Consider the following 26,370-nt stretch of genomic DNA (forward strand, 5'->3'; position numbering starts at 1 on the left):
AGCGAACTTGAGCCTTAGGACCACAGGTAAGACCAACTTGTATGCTGCAAGTGACCTGCCTGGTGAACTCAAGACACAGGCCCACAGGAACAGCTGAAGACCTATACAGAGGAAAAACTACACGCTCGAAAGCAGAACACTCTGTCCCCATAACTGGCTGAAAGAAAACAGTAAAACAGGTCTACAGCACTCCTGACACACAGGCTTATAGGGACAGTCTAGCCACTGTCAGAAATAGCAGAACAAAGTAACACCAGAGATAATCTGATGGCAAGAGGCAAGCGCAGGAACCCAAGCAACAGAAACCAAGACTACATGGCACCATCGGAGCCCAATTCTTCCATCAAAACAAACATGAAATGTCCAAACACACCAGAAAAGCAAGAACTAGTTTCAAAATCATATTTGATCATGATGCTGGAGGATTTCAAGAAAGACGTAAAGAACTCCCTTAGAGAAACACAGGAAAACATTAATAAACAAGTAGAAGCCTACAGAGAGGAATAGCAAAAATGCCTGAAAGAATTCCAGGAAAACATAAATAAACAAGTAGAAGCCCATAGAGAGGAGACACAAAAATCCCTGAAAGAATATCAGGAAACCATAAATAAACAAGTAGAAGCCCATAGAGAGGAGACACAAAAATCAATGAAAGAATTCCAGGAAAACACAATCAAACAGTTGAAGGAATTAAAAATGGAAATAGAAACAATCAAGAAAGAACACATGGAAACAACCCTGGACATAGAAAACCAAAAGAAGAGACAAGGAGCTGTAGATACAAGCTTCACCAACAGAATACAAGAGATGGAAGAGAGAATCTCAGGAGCAGAAGATTCCATAGAAATCATTGACTCAACTGTCAAAGATAATGTAAAGCGGAAAAAGCTACTGGTCCAAAACATACAGGAAATCCAGGACTCAATGAGAAGATCAAACCTAAGGATAATAGGTATAGAAGAGAGTGAAGACTCCCAGCTCAAAGGACCAGTAAATATCTTCAACATAATCATAGAAGAAAACTTCCCTAACCTAAAAGAAGAGATACCCATAGGCATACAAGAAGCCTACAGAACTCCAAATAGATTGGACCAGAAAAGAAACACCTCCCGTCACATAATAGTCAAAACACCAAACGCACAAAATAAAGAAAGAATATTAAAAGCAGTAAGGGAAAAAGGTCAAGTAACATATAAAGGCAGACCTGTCAGAATCACACCAGACTTCTCGCCAGAAACTATGAAGGCCAGAAGATCCTGGACTGATGTCATACAGACCCTAAGAGAACACAACTGCCAGCCCAGGTTACTGTATCCTGCAAGACTCTCAATTAACATAGATGGAGAAACCAAGATATTCCATGACAAAACCAAATTTACACAGTATCTTTCTACAAATCCAGCACTACAAAGGATAATAAATGGTAAAGCCCAACATAAGGAGGCAAGCTATACCCTAGAAGAAGCAAGAAACTAATCGTCTTGGCAACAAAACAAAGAGAATGAAAGCACACAAACATAACCTCACATCCAAATATGAATATAACGGGAAGCAATAATCACTATTCCTTAATATCTCTCAATATCAATGGCCTCAACTCCCCAATAAAAAGACATAGATTAACAAACTGGATACGCAATGAGGACCCTGCATTCTGCTGCCTACAGGAAATACACCTCAGAGACAAAGACAGACACTACCTCAGAGTGAAAGGCTGGAAAACAACTTTCCAAGCAAATGGTCAGAAGAAGCAAGCTGGAGTAGCCATTCTAATATCAAATAAAATCAATTTTCAATTAAAAGTCATCAAAAAAGATAAGGAAGGACACTTCATATTCATCAAAGGAAAAATCCACCAAGATGAACTCTCAATCCTCATCTTCGGTTGGTTTATATACAAGTGTGCAATTTCTAGGCTTGAAAGTAAAATGATGCTATCTGGTGCTGGATAGAGGAGCCTTATTTTTTATTATGGCAGCTTGCTATTTTTGTAACATGGTGATTTGGTTGAACACAATAAAGTACAGTAGTAACTGATCTCCCCTTCTTCCTGGATGAGTGAGGAGATGATTAAATGTTGATGTCAGCATCCTTGAGCATATTCAGATGAGCTTCTGCTTCTGTTGAAAAGGATGCTGTGTTTGATTGTGGTCCGAAGCTTTGAAGCACTACTTGGCATCTCCTTCCTTGGAGGTCTCACTGTTTAAACATAACAGATTTGATAGCTTGTTGGTAAGGTGAGGTCCAGCTTGTCTCCACCAGGTCATCTTCATGTGAATCCGGTGGTTATACGGTTTTGTTCTAGGGATATTTCATTTTTTTAATAACGGTTTTAGCTGACATTCATGGAGAGAATGAATCCTTAGAAGTGCCACTAGTGAAAGGAAATCCTGTCTAGAGTATGTTTCTTTACAAAGCTGTGTCACACCATCCTTTGGGCCCTCTGCTGGAAAAGTAGAATCAAGTCTCAAATAATGCCTTTTAAATTGTATCCTCTAGTATTATAGATGTAGGACAGTACTGTATCATACCTCTGTGGATGTAAAATAGCTTGTACCTGCTTTATGATACGTAGTAGTGACCGTGCTTTATCAGAGCTGTTTTTAATGATGTTGCTCAGAATGTTTTCTTTCCAGATGATGATTGAGAAGCTAATTTAAAAAAAAATGGTGCCAGGTACCACAAGAGTAACAGAACTGTGCTGTTTTCTCGGGTTTTGTTTTTTTACTTTTTTTTTTTTAATGGAGTGTGCTGGATGTCTCTACAGTTTTGTTCAGATGACTGCAGAACCTGGAAAAGCTGTTGCTGCTGTTGATGCATAACACACTGCTATTATTGGTCTTTTTATATAAATATAAATATATATATACAGATATATAATTTGAATTTTTTGAAACTTTAGCTGTGCTGTCAACTTTGGAAAAAAGTATCCCCGTTTACTGTGTTGAGTTGGCACTGTACAGAAATTAACAGCCATATTGGTCTAGAAATGTTGAACTTAAGTTTTTTCCATTGTACAGGGGTAACACACTGTATTAAATATGTAAGGTCTTATCTACGTGGGTTTGATTACAAAAACTAATAAAGTATTCTCTAAATTTTAAAAAAAAGAATAAAATACATACGTAAGTAAAAAAGCAGCAATGAATTGTTTTTCTATTTAAATTCTATTTAAGATATTCTCATAGCCTAAAAATATGATCTATTTTGGAGAAAGCTCCACACATTTTTAGGTATATTTGCAGTCACTAAATGTCTATCGATAGCTATTGAGTTTATTTGGTCTGTAGGGTAATTTAATGCTAAAGTGTCAAAGTGTCTTTGTGGCATCATTTGGTCTGAGAGAGAATAGACATTGAAATTTGTGACTATTATTGTATTGAAAGTCTAACTCTTCCTTTCTCTCAGATTGCCTTTGGGGGTAATTGTATCTAAGTTTCCTGCCTTTTAACTCTATTTTACTTGTGCAGTGCTGGGCATTACAAATCCTGAGCTGTACGCAGGCCAGTCGGGTGCTGTACCCCCTTCCCTGCTCCAGCTACATGCTCAACCGTCTTTTTCCAGTATGGGGCAAGGTTAAAGTCTATGTTCATTTTCCTGAGTGCAGTTATCCACATGTCCCAGCACCACTTACCAGAAACATTCTCATTTTCCAAGCTGTGCTGCCTAGCCATCCCTGTGTGAAGCTTTCAGTTAGCCTGGGGCTCACTTTGGTGCTCCCATTTATACACCATTATTCCTGTCACCATGACAATAACGCACTGCCCCCGGCACCACAGCTTTATAATACAGTTTTTAAAGTCTAGTATTATAAAAAAATAAAATAACTCACTGGTTTATTTGAATTTTATATGTAGCATTTAGATTGTGTTACCAATTTACTTTTTAAAATGCTGCTGAAAGGTTTAAGCAATTGTAAAGAGTGTGTAGATCAGCTTAGAAATAATGGGCCAGCAAGAAGGCTCAGCAGGGAAAAGCACTTGCCAGGCAAACCTAACAACCCGCGTCTATCCCTGGAATCCACACTGGAAGGAAAGAACTGACTCCCAAATGTTGTTCATGTACTCATACTCCCACATACACAATAGAACACAAAATCAACTTTTTAAGTAGAAACAATTCCACCTTAACATTTTTTTTCTTAATGTGTGAATAAAAAACACTCAGTATAAAATTCTTGATGCTTTTCAGTATTTCGATGAGTAAGCTCACTGATTGCCTCATTCTTTGTTATTTCTGAAGAGAATCTACTGTTGCCCTGGATGGGAACTGCATTTCCCTCTGTGTGATGAGATGGTTCTCTTTGGTTCATTATCAAATCTTTGTCTTTATTTTTTTTCCAGTCTGACAATAAAGCAAAATTCTCTTCATGTTTATTCCATTTGCATAGCAACTCTTGGCTGTATAGGTAAATTTTTCACAAGTTCAGGGTACTTCTGCAATTAACTCTTTAATTGTCCTCTGTCCCTTTTTTTGGGCAGGGGGGTCCCATTATGAATACATTGCTAGCCTTGATGGCTTTCTTGAATCTCTTAGTATCTGTTTATTTTTTAATTCTTTTATGTTCAGGTTGAATAAACTTTATTTGCCTCTGTTTCACTGGTGTGTCTGTCCACTCAACATTGATGGTGAACTTCTTAATTAAAAAATAAGTCCAAGTGGATCAAGGACCTCCACATCAAACCAGATACACTCAAACTAATAGAAGAAAAAGTGGGGAAGCATCTCGAACACATGGGCACTGGAAAAAATTTCCTGAACAAAACACCAATGGCTTATGCTCTAAGATCAAGAATCGACAAATGGGATCTCATAAAACTGCAAAGCTTCTGTAAGGCAAAGGACACTGTGGTTAGGACAAAATGGCAACCAACAGATTGGGAAAAGATCTTTACCAATCCTACAACAGATAGAGGCCTTATATCCAAAATATACAAAGAACTCAAGAAGTTAGACCACAGGGAGACAAATAACCCTATTAAAAAATGGGGTTCAGAGCTAAACAAAGAATTCACAGCTGAGGAATGCGGAATGGCTGAGGAGCACCCAAAGAAATGTTCAACATCTTTAGTCATAAGGGAAATGCAAAACAAAACAACCCTGAGATTCTACCTCACACCAGTGAGAATGGCTAAAATCAAAAACTTCTGCGACAGCAGATACTGGCGAGGATGTGGAGAAAGAGGAACACTCCTCCATTGTTGGTGGGATTGCAGACTGGTACAACCATTCTGGAAATCAGTCTGGAGGTTCCTCAGAAAATTAGACATTGCACTACCTGAGGACCCAGCTATACCTCTCCTGGGTATATACCCAAAAGATGCTCCAACATATAACAAAGACACATGCTCCACTATGTTCATAGCAGCCTTATTTATAATAGCCAGAAGCTGGAAAGAACCCAGATGCCCTTCAACAGAGGAATGGATACAGAAAATGTGGTACATCTACACAATGGAATACTACTCTGCTATCAAAAACAATGACTTTATGAAATTCATAGGCAAATGGATGGAACTGGAAAATATCATCCTGAGTGAGCTAACCCAATCACAGAAAAACACACATGGTATGCACTCATTGATAAGTGGCTATTAGCCCAAATGCTTGAATTGCCCTAGATGCACAGAACAAATGAAACTCAAGACAGATGATCAAAATGTGAATGCTTCACTCCTTCTTTAAAAGGGGAACAAGAATACCCTTGGCAGGGAATAGAGAGGCAAAGATTAAAACAGAGACTGAAGGAACACCCATTCAGAGCCTGCCCCACATGTGGCCCATACATATACAGCCACCCAATTAGACAAGATGGATGAAGCAAAGAAGTGCAGGACGACAGGAACTGGATGTAGATCTCTCCTGAGAGACACAGCCAGAATACAGAAAATACATAGGCGAATGCCAGCAACAAACCACTGAACTGAGAACGGGACCACCGTTGAAGGAATCAGAGAAAGGACTGGAAGAGCTTGAAGGGGCTCGAGACCCCATATGAACAACAATGCCAACCAACCAGAGCTTCCAAGGACTAAGCCACTAACTAAAGACTATACATGGAGTGACCCTGGGCTCCAACCTCATAGGTACCAATGAATAGCCTAGTAAGAGCACCAGTGGAAGGGGAAGCCCTTGGTCCTGCTAAGACTGAACCACCAGTGAACGTGATTGTTGGGGGGAGGGCGGTAATGGGGGGAGGATTGGGAGGGGAACACCAATATAGAAGGGGAGGGGAGGGGCTGGGGGATGTTGGCCCCAGAAACCGGGAAGGGGAATAACAATCAAAATGTAAATAAGAAATACTCAAGTTAATAAAGATTAAAAAAAAGAAGAGGAGGGGGAGGGGCTAGGGGGATGTTTGCCTGGAAACTGGGAAAGGTATTAACAATTGAAATGTAAATAAGAAATACCCAATTTAATAAAGATGGAGAAAAAAATCAGTTATTATCCAACTCTGGATCTTTCATTTTATTTTTTATTATTTCCTTGTATTGGTACTTCCTAGTTAATGAGTGTCTTAGTTAGGGTTTTACTGCTGTGAACAGACACCATGACCAAGGCAACTCTTAAAAGGACAACATTTAATTGGGGCTGGTCTACAGGTTCAGTCCATTATCATGGAGCATGGGAGCACGGCAGCTTCTAGGCAGGCATGCTGCAGGCAGAGCTGAGAGTTCTACATCTTCATCTGAAGCCTGCTGGTGGAAGACTGACTTCCAGACCCATGACCGCTGTGACACACCTACTCCAACAAGGCCACACCTCCTAATATTGCTACTCCCTGGCCCAAGCATATGCAAACCATCACAATAAATAACTATTATCATACTTGCTTTCATTTTCTTAAATATGACTTCAACTACTCTTCAGATATATTTATAATACCTACTTTCACCTATTTTTCTGCTAGCTTCCTCAGATATTCCTCTTTCTGATGCTCTCTTTCTCCCTGTTTCTCTCCCTGTCTCTTGCCCTGTCTCTGGCCTCTCTCTTTCTTTCTCTCTCTCTCTCTCTCTCTCTCTCTCTCTCTCTCTCTCTCTCTCTCTCTCTCCCTCTCCTCCCTCTCCCCTTCCCTCTCTTCCTCTCCCTACCCCTACCCCTTCCCTGCTCTTTGTAAGAGAGAAAGTGCCTTACATAATATATGCTCCCTCCATTAGGAGTTTCTATCTTTCCACGTATTTGGAACCCCTTGCTCCCATTCTATATCCTTTCCTCTGCAGTGTGGGGTCACTGATGTGCTACCTGTTAGGTCCATTTCCTGAGATTCATCCTCCATAGCTTAGTAGTTAGCCAGCAATGAATGGTAAGTTAGACTCAAGCACCTCAGATCAGCGAGGTGCATCTGTGGGGAGCGAGAGGGTACAGAGATCAAGCGCTTTTCAAATCCAAACTGCTTTTGTTTTTTCATGTCTCTGCCACACAGATACGAGGCCTCACATTCAGCCAGAGCACTTGAGTAGATAGAAAGGCCTTTCCTCTGATGGTTCATGAGATAGTACACAGCCTGCTCTACTAAAATCAACCCTTCAGATAGCCAGGCTACCTCTGAGCTTAAGCTCTGTGTGCATCTCCCTAGGAAAGTTCTCATACATCTACTTACTTTGCTCACCGTGATTCCCATAAACCTAGGATTGGTTGCACAATCTGAGAGGTTTTTTCCCATTATGTAACTTCTTTTTTGTCAAAACTCTGGTTACAATCAGCTCAGACCCTCCTAACAGTGCTGCTGGTTTTTGTCTCGTTCCACGCCCCCCCCCCCCCATCTCTCCTGCCCCAGCAGCACTACTGTATAAATGGAACTGGGGAAGGAGAATGGTGAGCTCACAGGAGCCACTCCAGGATAAATCCCATCGACGACCACTGTTCATAAGTCAATCATGTCTCTTGAAATAAGTGCTTGCTCTCAATCTGCCCTGTACCTATTAGGGTTGCTTTCCAGAGTCTCAAAACAGTTGATTTTACCACTTTGTCAAGTTTTATCATTGCTTTTGGGGAAAAGACATTTACTAAACTTCTACCACTCCAGAAAACCCGATATTCCTACCCGCCAGGCATACTCCTAAGTTTAGGCCAGTAATACTACCAACTAACTATTCAAAATTGGCTTCATTTTAATTGAAAATCTAATCTTTCTCCAAGAGCCATTAATGGCTCTATCAGCATCTTGAAAGCATTAGGGGGCCTTAGCGGGAACCATCTTGCTGAATACAAACCACATGTTCAACCCACCCCACGACGGGCCGCCCTGAAACGCAACATCTACCTGTAGATACCATCACACTGCCTCGAGATGCTGAAGGCCAGGGAGAACGGAACTTCTCTGGACCTCTCCTCTGATGGATGAAGTGTTAAGAAAACAGGTTCCTAAGCTCAAACTTGCCTCATGGGACTCCTGATCACCAACAACATAGTTGAAACCACACTATTATTCAGCGTCCTGACTTTCTCCACCTAGCAACTATTAAAAAAAAAAACTCCACAAGGCCCCGAAAAAACCTCAGAATTCCACATGACAAACTATTCACACACCAGTAAAGCCCTTCAGAGCCAGGGTGTCACGCGGGTAATTGGCAGGTACCTCTTTAAAAGAGATTCTATTCAATAATAATGTAAAAAAAAAAAAAAAAAACTTAGTGAAGCCTAAAGCCGAGCATCAAATAATTACACTCTCCATCTTTTCAATTGCCCAGTATTTTGAAAATGTCACAAATTACAACCAAATGCTGCTGGGCGTGTATTATTGGTGGGTTCTTTACTTTCTCTCTCTTCTTTCTTTCTTTCTTTTTTTTTTTTTTTTTGTTCTTTTTTTCGGAGCTGGGGACCAAACCCAGGGCCTTGCGCTTCCTAGGCAAGCGCTCTACCACTGAGCTAAATCCCCAACCCCTCTTCTTTCTTTCTTTACTTTCTCTTCTTTCATTTTTCTTCTTTTCACCACAATGCACATACTAGTCACAAGCAGAAAAGTTTTAAATACTTTTTTCTCACAGAACTAAAATAAACAAAATATATAAGCAAAATGTAAGTGCCATGCGTTCAAATGCACATGTTTGATCTTCAGTGTCTGTCCTTGACAGCTCTCTTCGGAAAGACAAGACAGTAATATATGGCAAGAAATTGTAAAGATTACTGGGGAAAGAGTTACTAAAGCAGCAAATCTTCACAAAAGTCATTCTAGAGCCAATAAACCAGGAAATGAAGCTATGGTGCCTTTTACACTCAGAAAGCAGCTCAGGACCGACCTGAGGGCAGGGTAAGTGTCATGCACCTTCCCCAAACCTCACTCACACTCCTGGCTGGGACCTGTGGAGAAACTGGCAGGATGGGGATCTGAACATAGGCATTGCCAAGCACAGACTGTCATCTGGAGTGCTGTAAGCAGCAGTTCAGAACTATCCAATCATTTATTCTTTCCCTTACATCCCTGTGCTAAAATGATGAGAATGGGTATAGGGAATTTAAGGCAGAACTTTGGAAGCCACAGTGTAGGAGGAGATCAAATAAACTGCTCACGTTTTTAAAAACATAAGTGCTTTTTATAGTTTGAATCACACCTTCCACTCCAAATGTGAATGTTAAAGTTTAGTTTCCACTGTAGTGACACAAAGAGAAGGGGCCCTTTCGGAGCAGTGATCAGTCTTGAGGGCCCTGTCCTCATGAATGGAGTAGTCCCTTAAAAGGGCTGGAGGGAACTTGCTCAGGCACTTTATTCCTTCCCAGTCACCACATGAGACAACATGACAAAATACCATACTCTCTCGCCAGACTACGGTTGACAGGCGTCCAGAGGTTAAGGGGAGAATAGAAAAGTAGGCCTGGACCTCTTACTGTAAGCCAAGGTTAGTTTCAGCAGCGGAATGTCTATGGTTTTATAGGGGAAGTCTGAGATGGATAGACAGTGGCGGCATGTAGGAAAGCTGGAGGTAGAACAGACTAAAGCCTGGGTATTTTTGTAATCTCTGTATATTTATTTTGAGGAATGGATAGTTTGTTGGGGGCAGCAGGGAAGTTTTCTTTGACTAACACCACAGGACTTTCTCCATTCTTGCTACTGCCTAAGAAAAGCGAGGCACGGTCTTCACCCCCAGAACTTGTCAGTGCATAGGATAGGAATAAGCAGTAAGTTCCTCTGCAAAGCCTGTATCGTCGCTGAGAGCAAGGGTTCCCACAGAGCATACAGAGGAGAGGAGAACTGGCAATCGAGCATGCCCTATCAGAGTGCCTCACTGCCTTCCTCTGCTTACTCCAGCTTTACTCAGCTGTCCTACTTTCCCATTTCCATCTTCAGACAAACACTGGCTGAAATCTTGGAATCATCAACTTCACACAACATAGAATTTACTGGGAAGATCGTCTCGATGATATATGAGGATATATGTGTATGAGAGTATATATGTGCATTATATGTATGTCCAGTTCAGATTAGCCCATGGGCCCATGAGAAAATTCTTAATTGGGGTGGTAATAAAATGTTATATTGAGTGAAGTAATCCAGACTCAGAAAAAGACAAATGTCCCATGTTCCCTCTTATCTGTGGTTCCTAGTTCTAAATCATCAGAGATGAGTCCATAATCCAGAATGACTACAAATATCAGATGAGCAAAAGGGACCATGGAGACGGGGAAGAGTTGAAGAGGGAAAAGGAGAAAGTGGGAAGATGGGGGATGCTTTAATTTAGGGGTGAATACATACCTAAACATAGTAAAAGCCATATACAGCAAACCAGTTGCTAACATTAAACTAAATGGAGAGAAACTTGAAGCAATCCCACTAAAATCAGGGACTAGACAAGGCTGCCCACTCTCTCCCGACTTATTCAATATATTTCTTGAAGTTCTAGCCAGAGCAATCAGACAACAAAAGGAGGTCAAGGGGATACAGATCAAAAAAGAAGTCAAAATATCACTATTTGCAGATGATTTGATAGTATATTTAAGTGATCCCAAAGTTCCACCAGAGAACTACTAAAGCTGATAAACAACTTCAGCCAAGTGGCTGGGTATAAAATTAACTCAAATAAATTAGTAGCCTTCCTCTACACAAAAGAGAAACAAGCCGAGAAAGAAATTAGGGAAACGACACCCTTCATAATAGACCCAAATAATATAAAGTACCTCGGTGTGACTTTAACCAAGCAAGTAAAAGACTTGTACAATAAGAACTTCAAGACTCTGAAGAAAGAAATTGAAGAAGACCTCAGAAGATGGAAAGATCTCCCATGCTCATGGATTGGCAGGATTAATATAGTAAAAATGGCCATTTTACCAAAAGCGATCTACAGATTCAATGCAATCCCCATCAAAATACCATCCAATTCTTCAAAGAGTTAGACAGAACAATTTGCAAATTCATCTGGAATAACAAAAAACCCAGGATAGCTAAAACTATCCTCAACAATAAAAGGACTTCAGGGGGAATCACTATCCCTGAACTCAAGCAGTATTACAGAGCCATAGTGATAAAAACTACATGGTATTGGTACAGAGACAGACAGATAGACCAATGGAACAGAATTGAAGACCCAGAAATGAACCCACACACCTATGGGCACTTGATTTTTGACAAAGGAGCCAAAACCATCCAATGGAAAAAAGATAGCATTTTCAACAAATGGTGCTGGTTCAACTGGAGGTCAACATGTAGAAGAATGCAGATTGATCCATGCTTATCACCCTGTACAAAGCTTAAGTCCAAGTGGATCAAGGACCTCCACATCAAACCAGATACACTCAAACTAATAGAAGAAAAACTAGGGAAGCAGCTGGAACACATGGGCACTGGAAAAATTTCCCTGAACAAAACACCAATGGCTTATGCTCTAAGATCAAGTATCGACAAATGGGACCTCATAAAACTGCAAAGCTTCTGTAAGGCAAAGGACACTGTGGTTAGGACAAAACGGCAACCAACAGATTGGGAAAAGATCTTTACCAATCCTACAACGGATAGAGGCCTTATATCCAAAATATACAAAGAACTCAAGAAGTTAGACCGCAGGGAGACAAATAACCCTATTAAAAAATGGGGTTCAGAGTTAAACAAAGAATTAACAGCTGAGGAATGCTGAATAGCTGAGAAGCACCCAAAGAAATGTTCAACATCTTTAGTCATAAGGGAGATGCAAATCAAAACAACCCTGAGATTTCACCTCACACCAGTGAGAATGGCTAAGATCAAAAACTCAGGTGACAGCAGATGCTGGCGAGGATGCGGAGAAAGAGGAACACTCCTCCATTGTTGGTGGGATTGCAGACTGGTACAACCATTCTGGAAATCAGTCTGGAGGTTCCTCGGAAAATTGGACATTGAACTGCCTGAGGATCCAGCTATACCTCTCCTGGGCATATACCCAAAAGATGCCCCAACATATAAAAAAGACACGTGCTCCACTATGTTCATCGCAGCCTTATTTATAATAGCCAGAAGCTGGAAAGAACCCAGATGCCCTTCAACAGAGGAATGGATACAGAAAATGTGGTACATCTACACAATGGAATATTACTCAGCTATCAAAAACAATGACTTTATGAAATTCGTAGGCAAATGGTTGGAACTGGAAAATATCATCCTGAGTGAGCTAACCCAATCACAGAAAAACACACATGGTATGCACTCATTGATAAGTGGCTATTAGCCCAAATACTTGAATAACCCTAGATGCCTAGAACAAATGAAACTCAAGACAGATGATCAAAATGTGAATGCTTCACTCCTTCTTTAAAAGGGGAACAAGAATACCCTTGGCAGGGAATAGAGAGGCAAAGATTAAAACAGAAACTGAAGGAGCACCCATTCAGAGCCTGCCCCACATGTGGCCCATACATATACAGCCACCCAATTAGACAAGATGGATGAAGCAAAGAAGTGCAGGCCGACAGGAGCCGGATGTAGATCGCTCCTGAGAGACACAGCCAGAATACAGCAAACACAGAGGTGTATGCCAGCAGCAACTGAGAATAGGACCCCTGTTGAAGGAATCAGAGAAAGGACTGGAAGAGCTTGAAGGGGCTCGAGACCCCATATGTACAACAGTGCCAAGCAACCAGAGCTTCCAGGGACTAAGCCACTACCTAAAGACTATACATGGACTGACCCTGGACTCTGACCTCATAGGTAGCAATGAATATCCTAGTAAGAGCACCAGTGGAAGGGGAAGCCCTGGGTCCTGCTAAGACTGAACCCCCAGTGAACTAGATTGTTGAGGGGAGGGTGGCAATGGGGGGAAGACGGGGAGGGGAACACCCATAAACAAGGGGAGTGGGAGGCATTAGGGGGATGTTTGCCCGGAAACCGGGAAAGGGAATAACACTCGAAATGTATATAAGAAATACTCAAGTTAATAAAAAAAAATTTAGGGGTGAATAGGGAGATCATTACAGAAGGATACAGAGGGAGGATAGAGAACAGAATGCTTAAAAATGTCATAGACAATCATGGTTTATATTTACTTAAATTACATATAATATATGAGTATATGTACATTTGTGAATGTGTGTACAAAACTATATATATGTATACATAAATATGTATTTTCTTTTAATGAAGCTATAACACTTAGAGTGATAATGCTGCTCTGCCCAGAAACCATAACTGTCTGGTACAAACCCCAGCACCAGGCATGAGAGACCTCCTTTCGAGCTGGTTAAGGAAATCCAAGCGATTCCTAACACAATCCAGGCTATTTCTGTTTCCCTTGGTTGCCTCCCAGAGGTGATTTCAGGTCCCTATTGCTTAAGACATACATACATTGGAGTCAGAGGATTGGAGTGGATCTGTCCTTACAGCATCCACACTGAGGATTAGACTCTACAGTATAGGAAGGTGCTATACAGGCTGCCAATGGAGGGAAGCAAACAGTATCTCTAACCAGCTGTAATGCCTGTGAACCACAGCAATAACTAACATGGCAAGATGTCCCTAAATGCACAATAGTGACATTCACATCTTGGTAGTAATCAACAGCTGTCTAATTGGACTTAAGGTCCACTTCCAGGGACATATCATGCCTGGTAATAGAAATATAGCCAACTATCCAGACTGATGAAATCATGTATTTTAAGAGGAGAACCTACTACAGCCACTTTACAAAGCCAGTATAATGACTATAAATTCACTTATCCTTATATCTACAGATACTCTCCAACCCTCATCCAAGAAGCTTCTCTTTGCAGCAGATAGAGACCATTATGGAAAGCCAGAACTGCCTAAAAGGCAGAAAGCAAGTGATCATGGGGTGGCCAGCCCCAACTGATACAGCTACAACATGATTCCTGCTCCTAAGGGTCAGAGGATGTCACAGAAGACAGGGTAGAAAGATAAGAGTCAGAGGGCCAGGAAGTCTGCTGCAAGAATTTTCTCTCCTAGAAATGACAAGAAAAAATCACCAAGGCTACTTCAACAGCATGGCTGCCTAACTAAGACCTGAACAATGGCAACGCCAATAGACACCCCATGTAGAAGAAGGAAAGCTCAATGAGCCCCAGCCCTAGATAAAGAACTACATGCAACTCATGACAGCTGAATGAGGGACAGTCATTTTCCCTAGGGCGATCCCCCTAATTGGTTGTTCCAGACAAAGTGGTCAGCCCTGAAAAAATCATTCATTTACATATAGATGGATATACATGGAGATTATATATGTTGCCAGGCTCATCAAGTTGTATGTGTATATGTGTGTAATTTAATATATAATAGATGATATATAATTCATATATAATGAATTAATATATAATAATTAAAGAAGGAGAGAACATTGATATACGAGGGAATAGAGAAGATGTAGAAGAAATTAGAGGGAGGAAGTGGAAAAGAAAATGATGCAATTTTGTTTTATTTTTTAATTTGTAAAAAAAAAATAGCTAGATATGGTGATTCATGCCTTTAAGCCCAGCTCAGGCAGAGGCAGACAGATCTTTATGAGTTCAAGGCCAGCCTGGTCTAAATAGTGAGTTCTAGGCCAGTCAAGTCTACATAGCTAGATTTATGCATGGATTTATGAAAACAAAAAACTAAAGCAAATTGTAAAAGAATAAAAAATAATTTGGATGAAGAGACAAAGAACTTCTAATCTATCCAAGGAAGTATTTGAACACAAGCTTGCACAATAATTACAATTATGCTGGGATACCCTGAGTACTTGTGGCTGCCCTGGGGTCTAGAAAATCCTCTGACAGCATGTCATTGTGGCTGTTACTGGAGGAAGGGTATGCCCTGCAAAGGGACCACATTGACAGTGTCTTCTGGCACAAAAGGTAGAAGAATGGAACTGAGGAAGGTAGTAGAGGCTGAAACTGAGGGACCTGGGCAAGCAGGTACCACAACCTACACAGCGACAGAGGAGTCAGTAAAGATTTGACATCTTAAGAACCATAACAACTCAGGGGGCTTAATGAGCTGCTTGGCAAGGTCTAATTTTCTAAGGCTTTGTGACTCAGATGAAGCTTCAGAATGGATGTGAGATGAAAGGTCAGAGCCATGCTCCAATGCGTAGTCAAGACACCGTATGGAAGTAGGGTTTGGGATTCTGCTAGAGGAAACATCAAAACAATAGAAGGGAGAAAGTCTGAGACACTAGTTAAAAACTGAGCTGCCATGAAATAGAGAGGAAGCTAAAGTGGATGCAGGGAAGAAACAGACAGGAATAGCTGATGGGGGAAAAAGGGTCGAAGTATCAATGAACCAGAAATTCTAACAATACTGAGAACTGTCATCATGGGTGTAGACTAGAGAACAAGCCAGAAAAGATAAAATACTGGGGTTTACAAACTCTTTGTAGATGGACCATTTCAGATTATAACAACATTCAGAATACGGCTTGGCAGGGGTAACTGCAGAACTGAAGAAGAAGGGGACACAAAAGATGAATAAGTGATTTGCATTCTTCTACATGCTGACCACAAGTTGAACCAGCATCATTTGTTGAAATGCTATCTTTTTCCCCTGGATAGTTTTAGATCCTTTGTCAAAGATCAAGTGACCATAGGTGTGTGGGGGTTCATTTCTGGGTCTTCAGTTCTATTCCACTGATCTACCTGCCTGTCTCTGTACCAATACCATACGGTTTTTATCATTATTGCTCTGTAATACAGCCTGAGGTCAGGGGTGGTGATTCTCCAGAAGTTCTTTTGTTGTTGAGAACAGTTTTCGCTATCCTTTTTGTTATTCCAAATGAATTTGAGAATTGCTCTTTCTAACTCTATGAAGAATTGAGTTGGGAAGCTCAAGAAGAAGGATGACCAGTATGGATGCTTCAAGCCTTCTTAGAAGGGGGAACAAAAATATTCACAGGAGGAAATGCAGGAACAAAGTTTAGAGCAGAGACTAAAGGAAAGGCCATCCAGGGACTGCCCCACCTGGGAAACCAGCCCATATACAGACACCAAACCCAGACAATATTGCAGATGCCAAGAAGTGCAAGCTGACAAGAGCCTGTTATAGCTGTCTCCTGAGAGGCTCTGCCAGAACCTGACAAATACAGAGGTGGATGCTCACAGCCAACCATTGAACTGAGAACAGAGTCCCCAATGGAGGAGTTAGAGAAAGAATTAAAGGAGCTGAAAGGATTTGCAACCCCATAAGAACAATACCAACCAACCAGAGTTCCCAGGGCTAAACCACCATCCCAAGAGTACACATGGACAGACCCATGACTCCAGCTGCATATGTAGCAGAGATAACGTGTTAGGCACCAATGGGAAGAGTAGCCCTTGGTCCTGCCAAGGTTCAATGCCCCAGTGTAGGGGAATGTCAGGGCAAGGAAGCAAGAAGGGGTGGGTAGGTAGATGGGGGAACACCCTGACAGAAGCAAGGGGATGGGATATAGAATAGGGGGTTTATAGATGGGAAACCAGAAAAGGGGATAACATTTGAAATGTAAATTTAAAAATCCAATAAGAATTTTAAAAAAAAGAAAAAAGATGAGTAAGTGAAACAGGCAGAGTGCAGGCCACCTCAGGAGCAGTTCCAGGACTAAGGAGGGCGCACAACTATGGATTCCCTGACAAATGAGTTGCAGCTCCTTCAGAAAGATTCTTACATCACCACAGCCTCCCATCTTCTCTGCCACCTCCAGCCTTTACACTTGGCTTGATTAGTTTTAAAAAAACCCTTCAATACATCCCCACAGAGCCCACAAAGTGTCCCACTTGAACTGTTTAGCTTGTCTTCTTGGGACAACAGTGGACCCCACAAGCATGAAGAGCTTCTGGTGATGAACCCAGCTTCTCACTCCCTGACCTCAGGCGTTGGGGCTGTGACACAAAAGTGGACTGGTACTCTGCCTCCCCAATCCTCGGGACTGCGTAGCTTGCCTCTCTCCTAAAAGACCAAAGACTGGCCATTATGTTCCTATATCATGCCTAGTATATAGCAGATACCAAATAAAGTGTTTCAGATTTCAAAAATGTCAGAGGAAAAGAAAGGGGATGATTTGGAAGAGGCAGAGGACCCAGTAGGAGGGGGAAAGCATGGATGAAGGAGGGTAACAAAAGAGAGGGGTGAACATGGTCAGAGTATGACATGCATGTATGAAAAGTGTCACAATGAAACCCATTTCTTTATGCAATTAATATGTACTAACTAAAATGAAAAGCAAGAATGAAGATTTTGAGTGTTTTACCCTAAAGAGGTGTTTGAAAAGATAAGATATGCTACCCTAATTAAAACTGTAGGGACATCAGGGTTAGTCTTTAGGCTGTGCCTTGCCCTAGGTGACATCTTACAAAACAGTACTTGAGACCATTTTGAGTGCAGAGGAAAACAGTGACTCTGCATTCTCTTGTTCTTGTAGACACCAACTGTCTGTCAGTAAACAAGAAACACAAATGACAACCTCTCCTTAAAAGTACAAAGATGAGACCCTGTGAGAGAGAGACCCAACCGCCTGGTCAGGTGGGCACTCCTGAGGCTGCAGAGCGGAAGAGACCAACAACACTGCTCACCCCTGCCCACATCCCTGGCCCAAGACGAAACTGTATAAGGCCTCTGGGCTCCCGTGGGGGAGGGCCCAGGAGCGGCAGGACCCCTGCCTGAGACACCGCCGGAACCTGAGGGAAACAGACTGGATAAACAGTTCTCTGCACCCAAATCCCGTGGGAGGGAGAGCTGAACCTTCAGAGAGGCAGACAAGCCTGGGAAACCAGAAGAGACTGCTCTCTGCACACACATCTCGGACGCCAGAGGAAAAAGCCAAAGACCATCTGGAACCCTGGTGCACTGAAGCTCCCGGAAACGGCGGCACAGGTCTTCCTGGTTGCTGCCGCTGCAGAGAGCCCCTGGGCAGCACCCCACGAGCGAACTTGAGCCCCGGGACCACAGGTAAGACCAACTATTCTGCTGCAAGAAAGCTGCCTGGTGAGCTTGGGACACACGGAAGCAGAATTCCTCTAGGACCGGGCACGTTCTGTGTTTACCGGAAGTCCCACACCCTCGGATCCCGGCCCGCAGCAGCTCTCTGCCCCCAGACCCTGTGAGAGAGAGACCCAACCGCCTGGTCAGGTGGGCACTCCTGAGGCTGCAGAGCGGAAGAGACCACCAACACTGCTCACCCCTGCCCACATCCCTGGCCCAAGAGGAAACTGTATAAGGCCTCTGGGCTCCCGTGGGGGAGGGCCCAGGAGCGGCAGGACCCCTGTGCCTGAGACACCACCAGAACCTGAAGGAAACAGACTGGATAAACAGTTCTCTGCACCCAAATCCCATGGGAGGGAGAGCTGAACCTTCAGAGAGGCAGACAAGCCTGGGAAACGAGAAGAGACTGCTCTCTGCACACACATCTCGGACGCCAGAGGAAAAAGCCAAAGACCATCTGGAACCCTGGTGCACTGAAGCTCCCGGAAACGGCGGCACAGGTCTTCCTGGTTGCTGCCGCTGCAGAGAGCCCGTGGACAGCACCCCACGAGCGAACTTGAGCCTCGGGACCACAGGTAAGACCAACTTTTCTGCTGCAAGAAAGCTGCCTGGTGAACTCAAGACACAGGCCCACAGGAACAGCTGAAGACCTGTAGAGAGGAAAAACTACATGCCGGAAAGCAGAACACTCTGTCCCCATAACTGACTGAAAGAGAGGAAAACAGGTCTACAGCACTCCTGACACACAGGCTTATAGGACAGTCTAGCCACTGTCAGAAATAGCAGAACAAAGTAACACTAGAGATAATCTGATGGCGAGAGGCAAGCGCAGGAACCCAAGCAACAGAAACCAAGACTACATGGCATCATCGGAGCCCAATTCTCCCATCAAAACAAACATGGAATATCCAAACACACCAGAAAAGCAAGATCTAGTTTCAAAATCATTTTTGATCATGATGCTGGAGGACTTCAAGAAAGACGTGAAGAACTCCCTTAGAGAACAAGTAGAAGCCTACAGAGAGGAATCGCAAAAATGCCTGAAAGAATTCCAGGAAAACATAAATAAACGAGTAGAAACCCATAGAGAGGAGACACAAAAATCCCTGAAAGAATTCCAGGAAAACATAAATAAACAAGTAGAAGCCCATAGAGAGGAGACACAAAAATCCCTGAAAGAATTCCAGGAAAACACAATCAAACAGTTGAAGGAATTATGTAAACAAACTCAAAGAAAAAAACCACATGATAATCTCATTAGATGCTTCTTGAGAAAGCATTTCACAAAATCCAACACCCTTCATGATAAAAGTCCTGGAAAGATCAGGAATTCAAGGGCCATACCTAAACATAATAAAAGCAATATACAGCAAACCAGTAGCTAACCCCAAACTAAATGGAGAGAAACTTGAAGCAATCCCACTAAAATCAGGGACTAGACAAGGCTGCATGCTCTCTCCCTACCTATTCAATATAGTAATCCAAGTCCTAGCCAGAGGAATAAGACAGCAAAAGGAGGTCAAAAGGATACACATTGGAAAAGAAGAAGTCAAAATACCTCTATTTTCAGATGATATGATAGTATACTTAAGTGACCCCAAAAATTCCAACAGAGAACTCCTAAACCTGATAACTTCACCAAAATGGCTGGTTATAAAATCAACTCAAACAAACCAGTAGCCTTTCTCTAATCAAAGAATAAACAGGCTGAGAAAGAAATTAGGGAAATGACACCATTCCCAATAGTCACAAATAATATAAAATACCTTGGGATGACTCTAATCAAGCAAGTTTAAGATCTCTATGACAAAAATTTCAAGTTTCTAAAGAAAGAAATTGAAAAAGATCTCAGAAGATGGAAAGATCTCCCATGTTCATGGATTGACAGGATTAATATAGTAAAAATGGACATTTTACCAAAAGCAATCTACAGATTCAATGCAATCCCCATCAAAATTTCAACTCAGTTCTTCATAGAGTTAGAAAGAAAAATTTGCAAATTCACTTGGATAACAAAAAAAGGACAGCAAAAGCTATTCTCAACAATAAGAGAACTTCTGGGGGGATCACCATCCCTGACTTCAAGCAGTATTACAGAGCAATAGTCATAAAAACTGTATGGTATTGGTACAGAGACAGGCAGGTAAATCAATGGAATAGAATTGAAGACCCAGAAATGAACCCACACACCTATGGTCACTTGATCTTTGACAAAGAAGCTAAAACCATCCAGTGAAAAAAAATGACAGCATTTTCAATGAATGGTGCTGGTTCAATTGGTGGTCAGCATGTAGAAGAGTGCAAATTGATCCATCCTTATTGCCTTGTACAAAGCTCAAGTCTAAGTGGATCAAGGACCTCCACATAAAACCAGATACACTCAAACTAATAGAAAAGAAAGTAGGGGAAATTTTCCTGAACAAAACACCAATGGCTTATGCTCTTAAGATCAAGAATCAACAAATGGGACCTCATAAAACTGCAAATCTTCTGTAAGGGAAAAGACACTGTCATTAGGACAAAACAGCAACTAACAGATTGGGAAAAGATCTTTAACAATCCTACATCTGATAGAGGGCTAATATCCAAAATATACAAAGAACTCAAGAAGTTAGACTCCAAAGAGTCAAATGACCCTATTTTAAAAATGGGGTACAGAGCTAAACAAAGAATTCTCAGCTGAGCATTATCGAATGGCTGAGAAGTATCTAAAGAAATGTTCAACATCCTTAGTCATCAGGGAACTGCAAATCAAAACACCCCTGAGATTCCACCTCACACCAGTCAGAATGGCTAAGATCAAAAACTCAGGCGACAGCAGGTGCTGGCAAGGATGTGGAGAAAGAAGAACATTCCTCCATTGTTGGGATTGCAGACTGGTACAACCACTCTGGAAATCAGTCTGGAGGTTCCTCAGAAAATTGGACATTGAATTACCTGAGGACCCAGCTATACCACTCCTGGGCATATACCCAAATGATGCTCCAACATATAACAAAGACACATGCTCCACTATGTTCATAACAGCCTTATTTATAATAGCCAGAAGCTGGAAAGAACCCAGATGCCCTTCAACAGAGGAATGGATACAGAAAATGTGGTACATCTACACAGTGGAATATTACTCAGCTATCAAAAACAATGACTTTATGAAATTCATAGGCAAATGGATGGAACTGGAAAATATCATCCTGAGTGAGGTAACCCAATCATAGAAAAACACATGTGGTATGCACTCATTGATAAGCGGCTATTAGCCCTAAAGCTCAAATTACTCAAAATACAACCCACAGTCTCATGGAGCTCAAGACAGGCGACCAAAGTGTGGATGCTTCAGGCCTTCTTAAAAGGGGGAACAAAACTATTCATAGAAGAAAATATGGAGACAAACTTTGGAGCAGAGACTGAAGGAATGGCCATTCAGAGCTGCCCCACCTGAGGATCCAGCCCATATACACACAGCCACCCAACCCAGACACTATTGCTGATGCCAAGAAGTGCAAACTGACAAGCGCCTAATATAGCTGTCTCCTGAGAGGCTCTGCCATAGCCTGACAATATAGAGGTGGGTACTTGCAGCCAACCACTGGGCTGAGAACAGGGTCCCCAATGGAGGAGTTAAGAGAAAGGACTAAGATAGCTGAGGGAGTTTTTGCAACCCCATAGGAAGAACAACAATATCAACCAACCAGACCCCCTAGAGCTCCCAGGGACTAAACCACCAACCAAAGAGTATACATGGAGGGACCCATGGCTTCAGCTGCATAGTAGCAGAGGATAGCCCTTGTGGAGCATCAGTGGGAGGAACGGCCCTTAGTCCTGTGAAGGCTCGATGCCCCAGTGTAGGAGAGGGTGGGGAGGCAGGAGGGAGTGGGTAGGTAGGTGGGGGAGCACCCTCATGGAGGCAGGGGCTAGGGGGATGGGATGGGGATTTTTCAGAGGGAAAACCAGAAAAAGGGATATTTGAAATGTAAATAAAGAAAATATCCAATAAAAAAAACTAACCAGAAAAAAATATGAAAACTAATTACGTGGAAGAAATTATTGTATTGAAATTATAACTCATATTAAAGTGTAGTGCTTTCTTTTAAATGTGCCTCATTCCAGGATTTAGGTCAAAATGTAAAAATTTAAGCTGGATTAAAAATAGTATAAGAAAAATAGAAAGAAATCATCAAAATGTAATGAATAAAAATTTCTAATTTTTGCTTACTTGTAAATTCAGTATTCTTTTTGCAAATTTTAGTGTTCTTTAAATTTCATTTTTTTTAATTTTTTTCTTTAAAATGAATGACATTAAGTATGGTTTCAAATGGAAATACAACAGAAATGTCATGACAGACCATATGCTACACTATTTTATAATACATGAATGTAAACACAGAAAAAAAAAAGAAAGCAAGTCATACAAGGATCATAAAATATATTCTAAAAGGCCACGATTCTGCACATTTCTGCCACCTGTGGAGCCTCCGCCATGATCACCCACTGTAGCATAGAGGCAGTTATCGTAGCTGTATAAAAGAGAGGCTATGACTGTGCTCCAATATAATGTGCCGGCCAACAGTGAATGTCGAATATTGTAATTTTCAACATGTCCTGAAATAATTTTTTGTTATTGAACATTGTAAAGCCATTCTTAGTTTCCCATCTGTACAAAAATAGGCTGTCAGCTGGATTTAGCCTGCAGTTCGTGGTTTGACCTTTGCCCTGAGGTGATGTGCACATAGTCTGTAGTCTGGGTCTATAGACTTGGCCTGTCCTCTCCTTAATCCTTCTCTCACCTTTGTAGGTAGGCAGATATTGTACTGTCTTGTCACCATTCGGAAATTTACTGTCCCGAGGTTTGATGAGGCCAACTGGACAGGTAGGGATGTAGTTAAAATCGTGTTTATACGAGGTGAGTAGATTCATACTCTCTTGACTCGGAACGTATGCGGCAGGCTGGTAGAATTTCACAGGTAACATTTTGTGAAGCCCAAAGTCTCTCCTAGGAGAAGAATAAGCACATGTCATTGGGGTCCTTGCTCATAAATGGACAGTGGTGTCCCCTCGGCTCACATCAACCAACATTCTACTTAATCTCCCTACCTTCTATTTTCCTCTCTTCTACTTTGGACCATGTCACTATAGTTCACTTTTGGTCCATGTTTGACACCTTCGGTGTCCTTGACTCTGCCCCTCAAAGCCACAGAGCCTGCCATTCACCAGGAGCAGCCCCTCTACCTTATTGGTTTTTCTTTCCCCTTTGGTCTAGACCCTGACACCCTTTTCATTTGGACTGCATGACAACCTTCTCCTATCTTCCTTCTTCTGTTCCATTGCTTCAGTGTGTCCAGAATAAATGGTGAATAAGAACTCAGATCAGCTTTGTCTTCCAGATAAAACCCAACTCTGCCGTGCAATTTACAAGTTGTCTCACACCTGTCCCCTGACTTACTCCCCACCCCTACCTACGCCACATGTCAACCACAAGGCTCACTGAGGACAGCTCTTCTGTAGCGAATCTCCTACCTGTCATCCATCCAATCCCTCATGAGGGGTTAGCATCTGTTTTTCAGATACATTCACCTTTCTGTGTTCTCAGGAACCACTACTGATATTTACCTCCTCTACTCAGCCTTACAGAAAACCCAAAAGAGAAAAAATATCATTGAGACACAAAGTCTTCACGTCTTCGCTATCTACTGCTGTCAGTGCCACCATTCTGTCAAGCATGGCTCAGTAGTCACTTCCCAAATCATTCCACACTTATGACAGGGTGGCACCTGCCCATCACACTGGACAAACCCAGCAGGGTCAGGCTATACTGCCCACTGCAACAGTCTCCACTGCCTATTTCTCCATAATACCAGTCCCTCCAAAAACAAACTGCTTTTGCCTGAATCCCATTTGTCCAAACAGGACAAGGGAAAAGCAGGGTTTTTCCCTTAAAGGTACTTAAGTGAACAGCCCTGTCAATGGAAGGGAGAGGTTTCCAGACAGGAAACATTGGGTTAAACACTAATAAAACCTACTTCCAGGCTGAAACCTGGGGCAGTGTTACTGAGCCATGCTTGAGTAGCAAGGGTAACACGCTCCACTGTAAACTGTCTTGCATGAATTATACACGGGGTTGTCCATAAACCCAAAGCAGGTCCTGAGCATGCTTGGTGGGATGAAGGAGCGTAGAAGCGTGAGAATTAGTCTCCTTGGGACCGCAAGTGGAAAATGGGAGATGCTTCCGCTGAACTCCTAGAACACCCTCTTGATACATCTTGAAATATATCTTAGTGACAAGAACAACAACTGCAGCCTGGCCCACCTTCCTAGCAGCCTCACCATGGGCTAACAGCGAAGGGAAGCTGAGGGACACCAGCATCCGGAAGTCAATCATATAAATGGGAGTTGTGGAGTGAACAGGCTGACAAGAAGCTAGTAAGAAATCAAGGATCGGGTCCACATTTGTAACCTTCTTAGATTAAGGACCCTCACTTAGCGACTGCTCAACACGCAACCAATCGCAGCAAGACACTAGGAGACACTACTCCTCCGTGAGCTGCATGGACCGATGAAAATGGCTAAAACACCATTTGAAAATCAGTTAACCTGAGAGTTAACTTCCTGCTAAAGTTCATTCTGAAGAGAAAATATCTAACAGGAGCTGAACGTTTCTCCACTCCCTGGAGTAGAGCAGGATGTTGAGGCCACCTTATCTATGTTTAGTGATGGCTAACCAGGCTGTGGTCCCTCTGCACTTCTGAGAAATAACAGAATATACCAATGGCCAGTACTGATGAGCAAAGCAAGTTGTCCAAGCTTGCATGGTAAGGTCTCCCACCCCAGAGCTCGATCACTACCTTACAAAGCCTACTTCTCCTCCAAGATGCCACCTTCCAAGGGTATCCAGACCTGCAGTCTAACAGCTGAAGTGGGCTCAATGCCCATCTACTGTTCACCCACAGAAAGCTGCTAAACAATGCTCACACTCACCAGCTCAGGGACTATCCTCAAGTCCTTCCTCAAAGACAGCAGCAGACACACAAGACAGATGTCATGCTAAGCTTAGGGAAGGGAGTCATTACTGAATCTCCTTACATACAAAAGAATCAAATCCCATTATAAACATGCATCTTCATTTGAATTCATTAACCAGATATAGAAAAGGCAAATAATTAGGGGAGGAGAAGCCTCTCACCTTCAGGAGCATTTTTAAGCTTGAGGTTTGATTCATTTTTTTTCTGGCCCCAAAATAGTCACCATGGCTTGCAAATGAATTTTAGCAAAATGTATGGGTTTCCTCAGTAGATTTTCATGTTGGCAATATTCACTGAAACCTATCACTAGCCACAGGCTAACTGCCTATCCCCAATCTCACATAATCTTACGTCCTGCAAGTTTATTTAAAAAAATATATTTTTATTCTATCCAGAAATTGCTTAAATTTAATAACTTCTTTTTTCAGCATTCAATGGCTTCTCTCTTCCTGTGGTACATTTCCCAATGTTTAGCCTCACTGTGACTATAAATAAAGAGGGGGGAGAAGGAGGTCAAAGATCTCAGTTTTCTTTAGATAGGTAGCTATAAAAGCTACCCAGCCCGGAAAGCCAAGAGTTAAACTAAAATTAAGTACTGGTTAAAGTGGCCCTGCTGGAACGGGAACGTTATAGCAACTTTGTTTCAAATCACTTGGCTAAGTTAAAGAAAGGTGTTGGGCACGAACAGGGGAAAAGGAAAGGGGAAATTACATAATTGCTAACCAAAACCATTTGCCTGCAAGTGGGGAATGGAGAATTTTCACAGGAGCCAAGCAACGTTTACTTTTTTTTAAATAGTTTAATATTTATGCAAATTTCAGAATGTATTATAGTAGCCAGGGAATCAATCATGTTAAAATGTACTCTTCTCCTGGGGTTGGGGGGAGGCTTCCTATTTGCCAAAAGACCTGTCACTCTTTCCCTAAATCGCCTGCTTGAGCTCCTCATCCACAGACCATCTCCTAGCCTGCCCCTAGCCTGCCCCCTAGCCTGACTCTTAGCCTGCCC

General features: G+C 42.1%; 1 protein-coding gene across 1 annotated transcript in view; it reads right to left on the reverse strand.

The window, feature by feature from the left end:
- The window catches only part of Saxo1 (stabilizer of axonemal microtubules 1), a 147,052-nt gene that overhangs the window by 21,947 nt on the left and 98,735 nt on the right, over positions 1-26,370 (reverse strand). Inside the window, exon 3 of the mRNA NM_001431253.1 lies at positions 23,131-23,336. Within this exon, the coding sequence (NP_001418182.1) occupies positions 23,131-23,336 (206 nt within the window). The remainder of the gene's footprint in view (positions 1-23,130; positions 23,337-26,370) is intronic.

The sequence above is a fragment of the Rattus norvegicus genome, chromosome 5 (assembly GCF_021556685.1).
Source record: "Rattus norvegicus strain SHRSP/BbbUtx chromosome 5, alternate assembly SHRSP_T2T, whole genome shotgun sequence".
Taxonomy (NCBI): domain Eukaryota; kingdom Metazoa; phylum Chordata; class Mammalia; order Rodentia; family Muridae; genus Rattus; species Rattus norvegicus.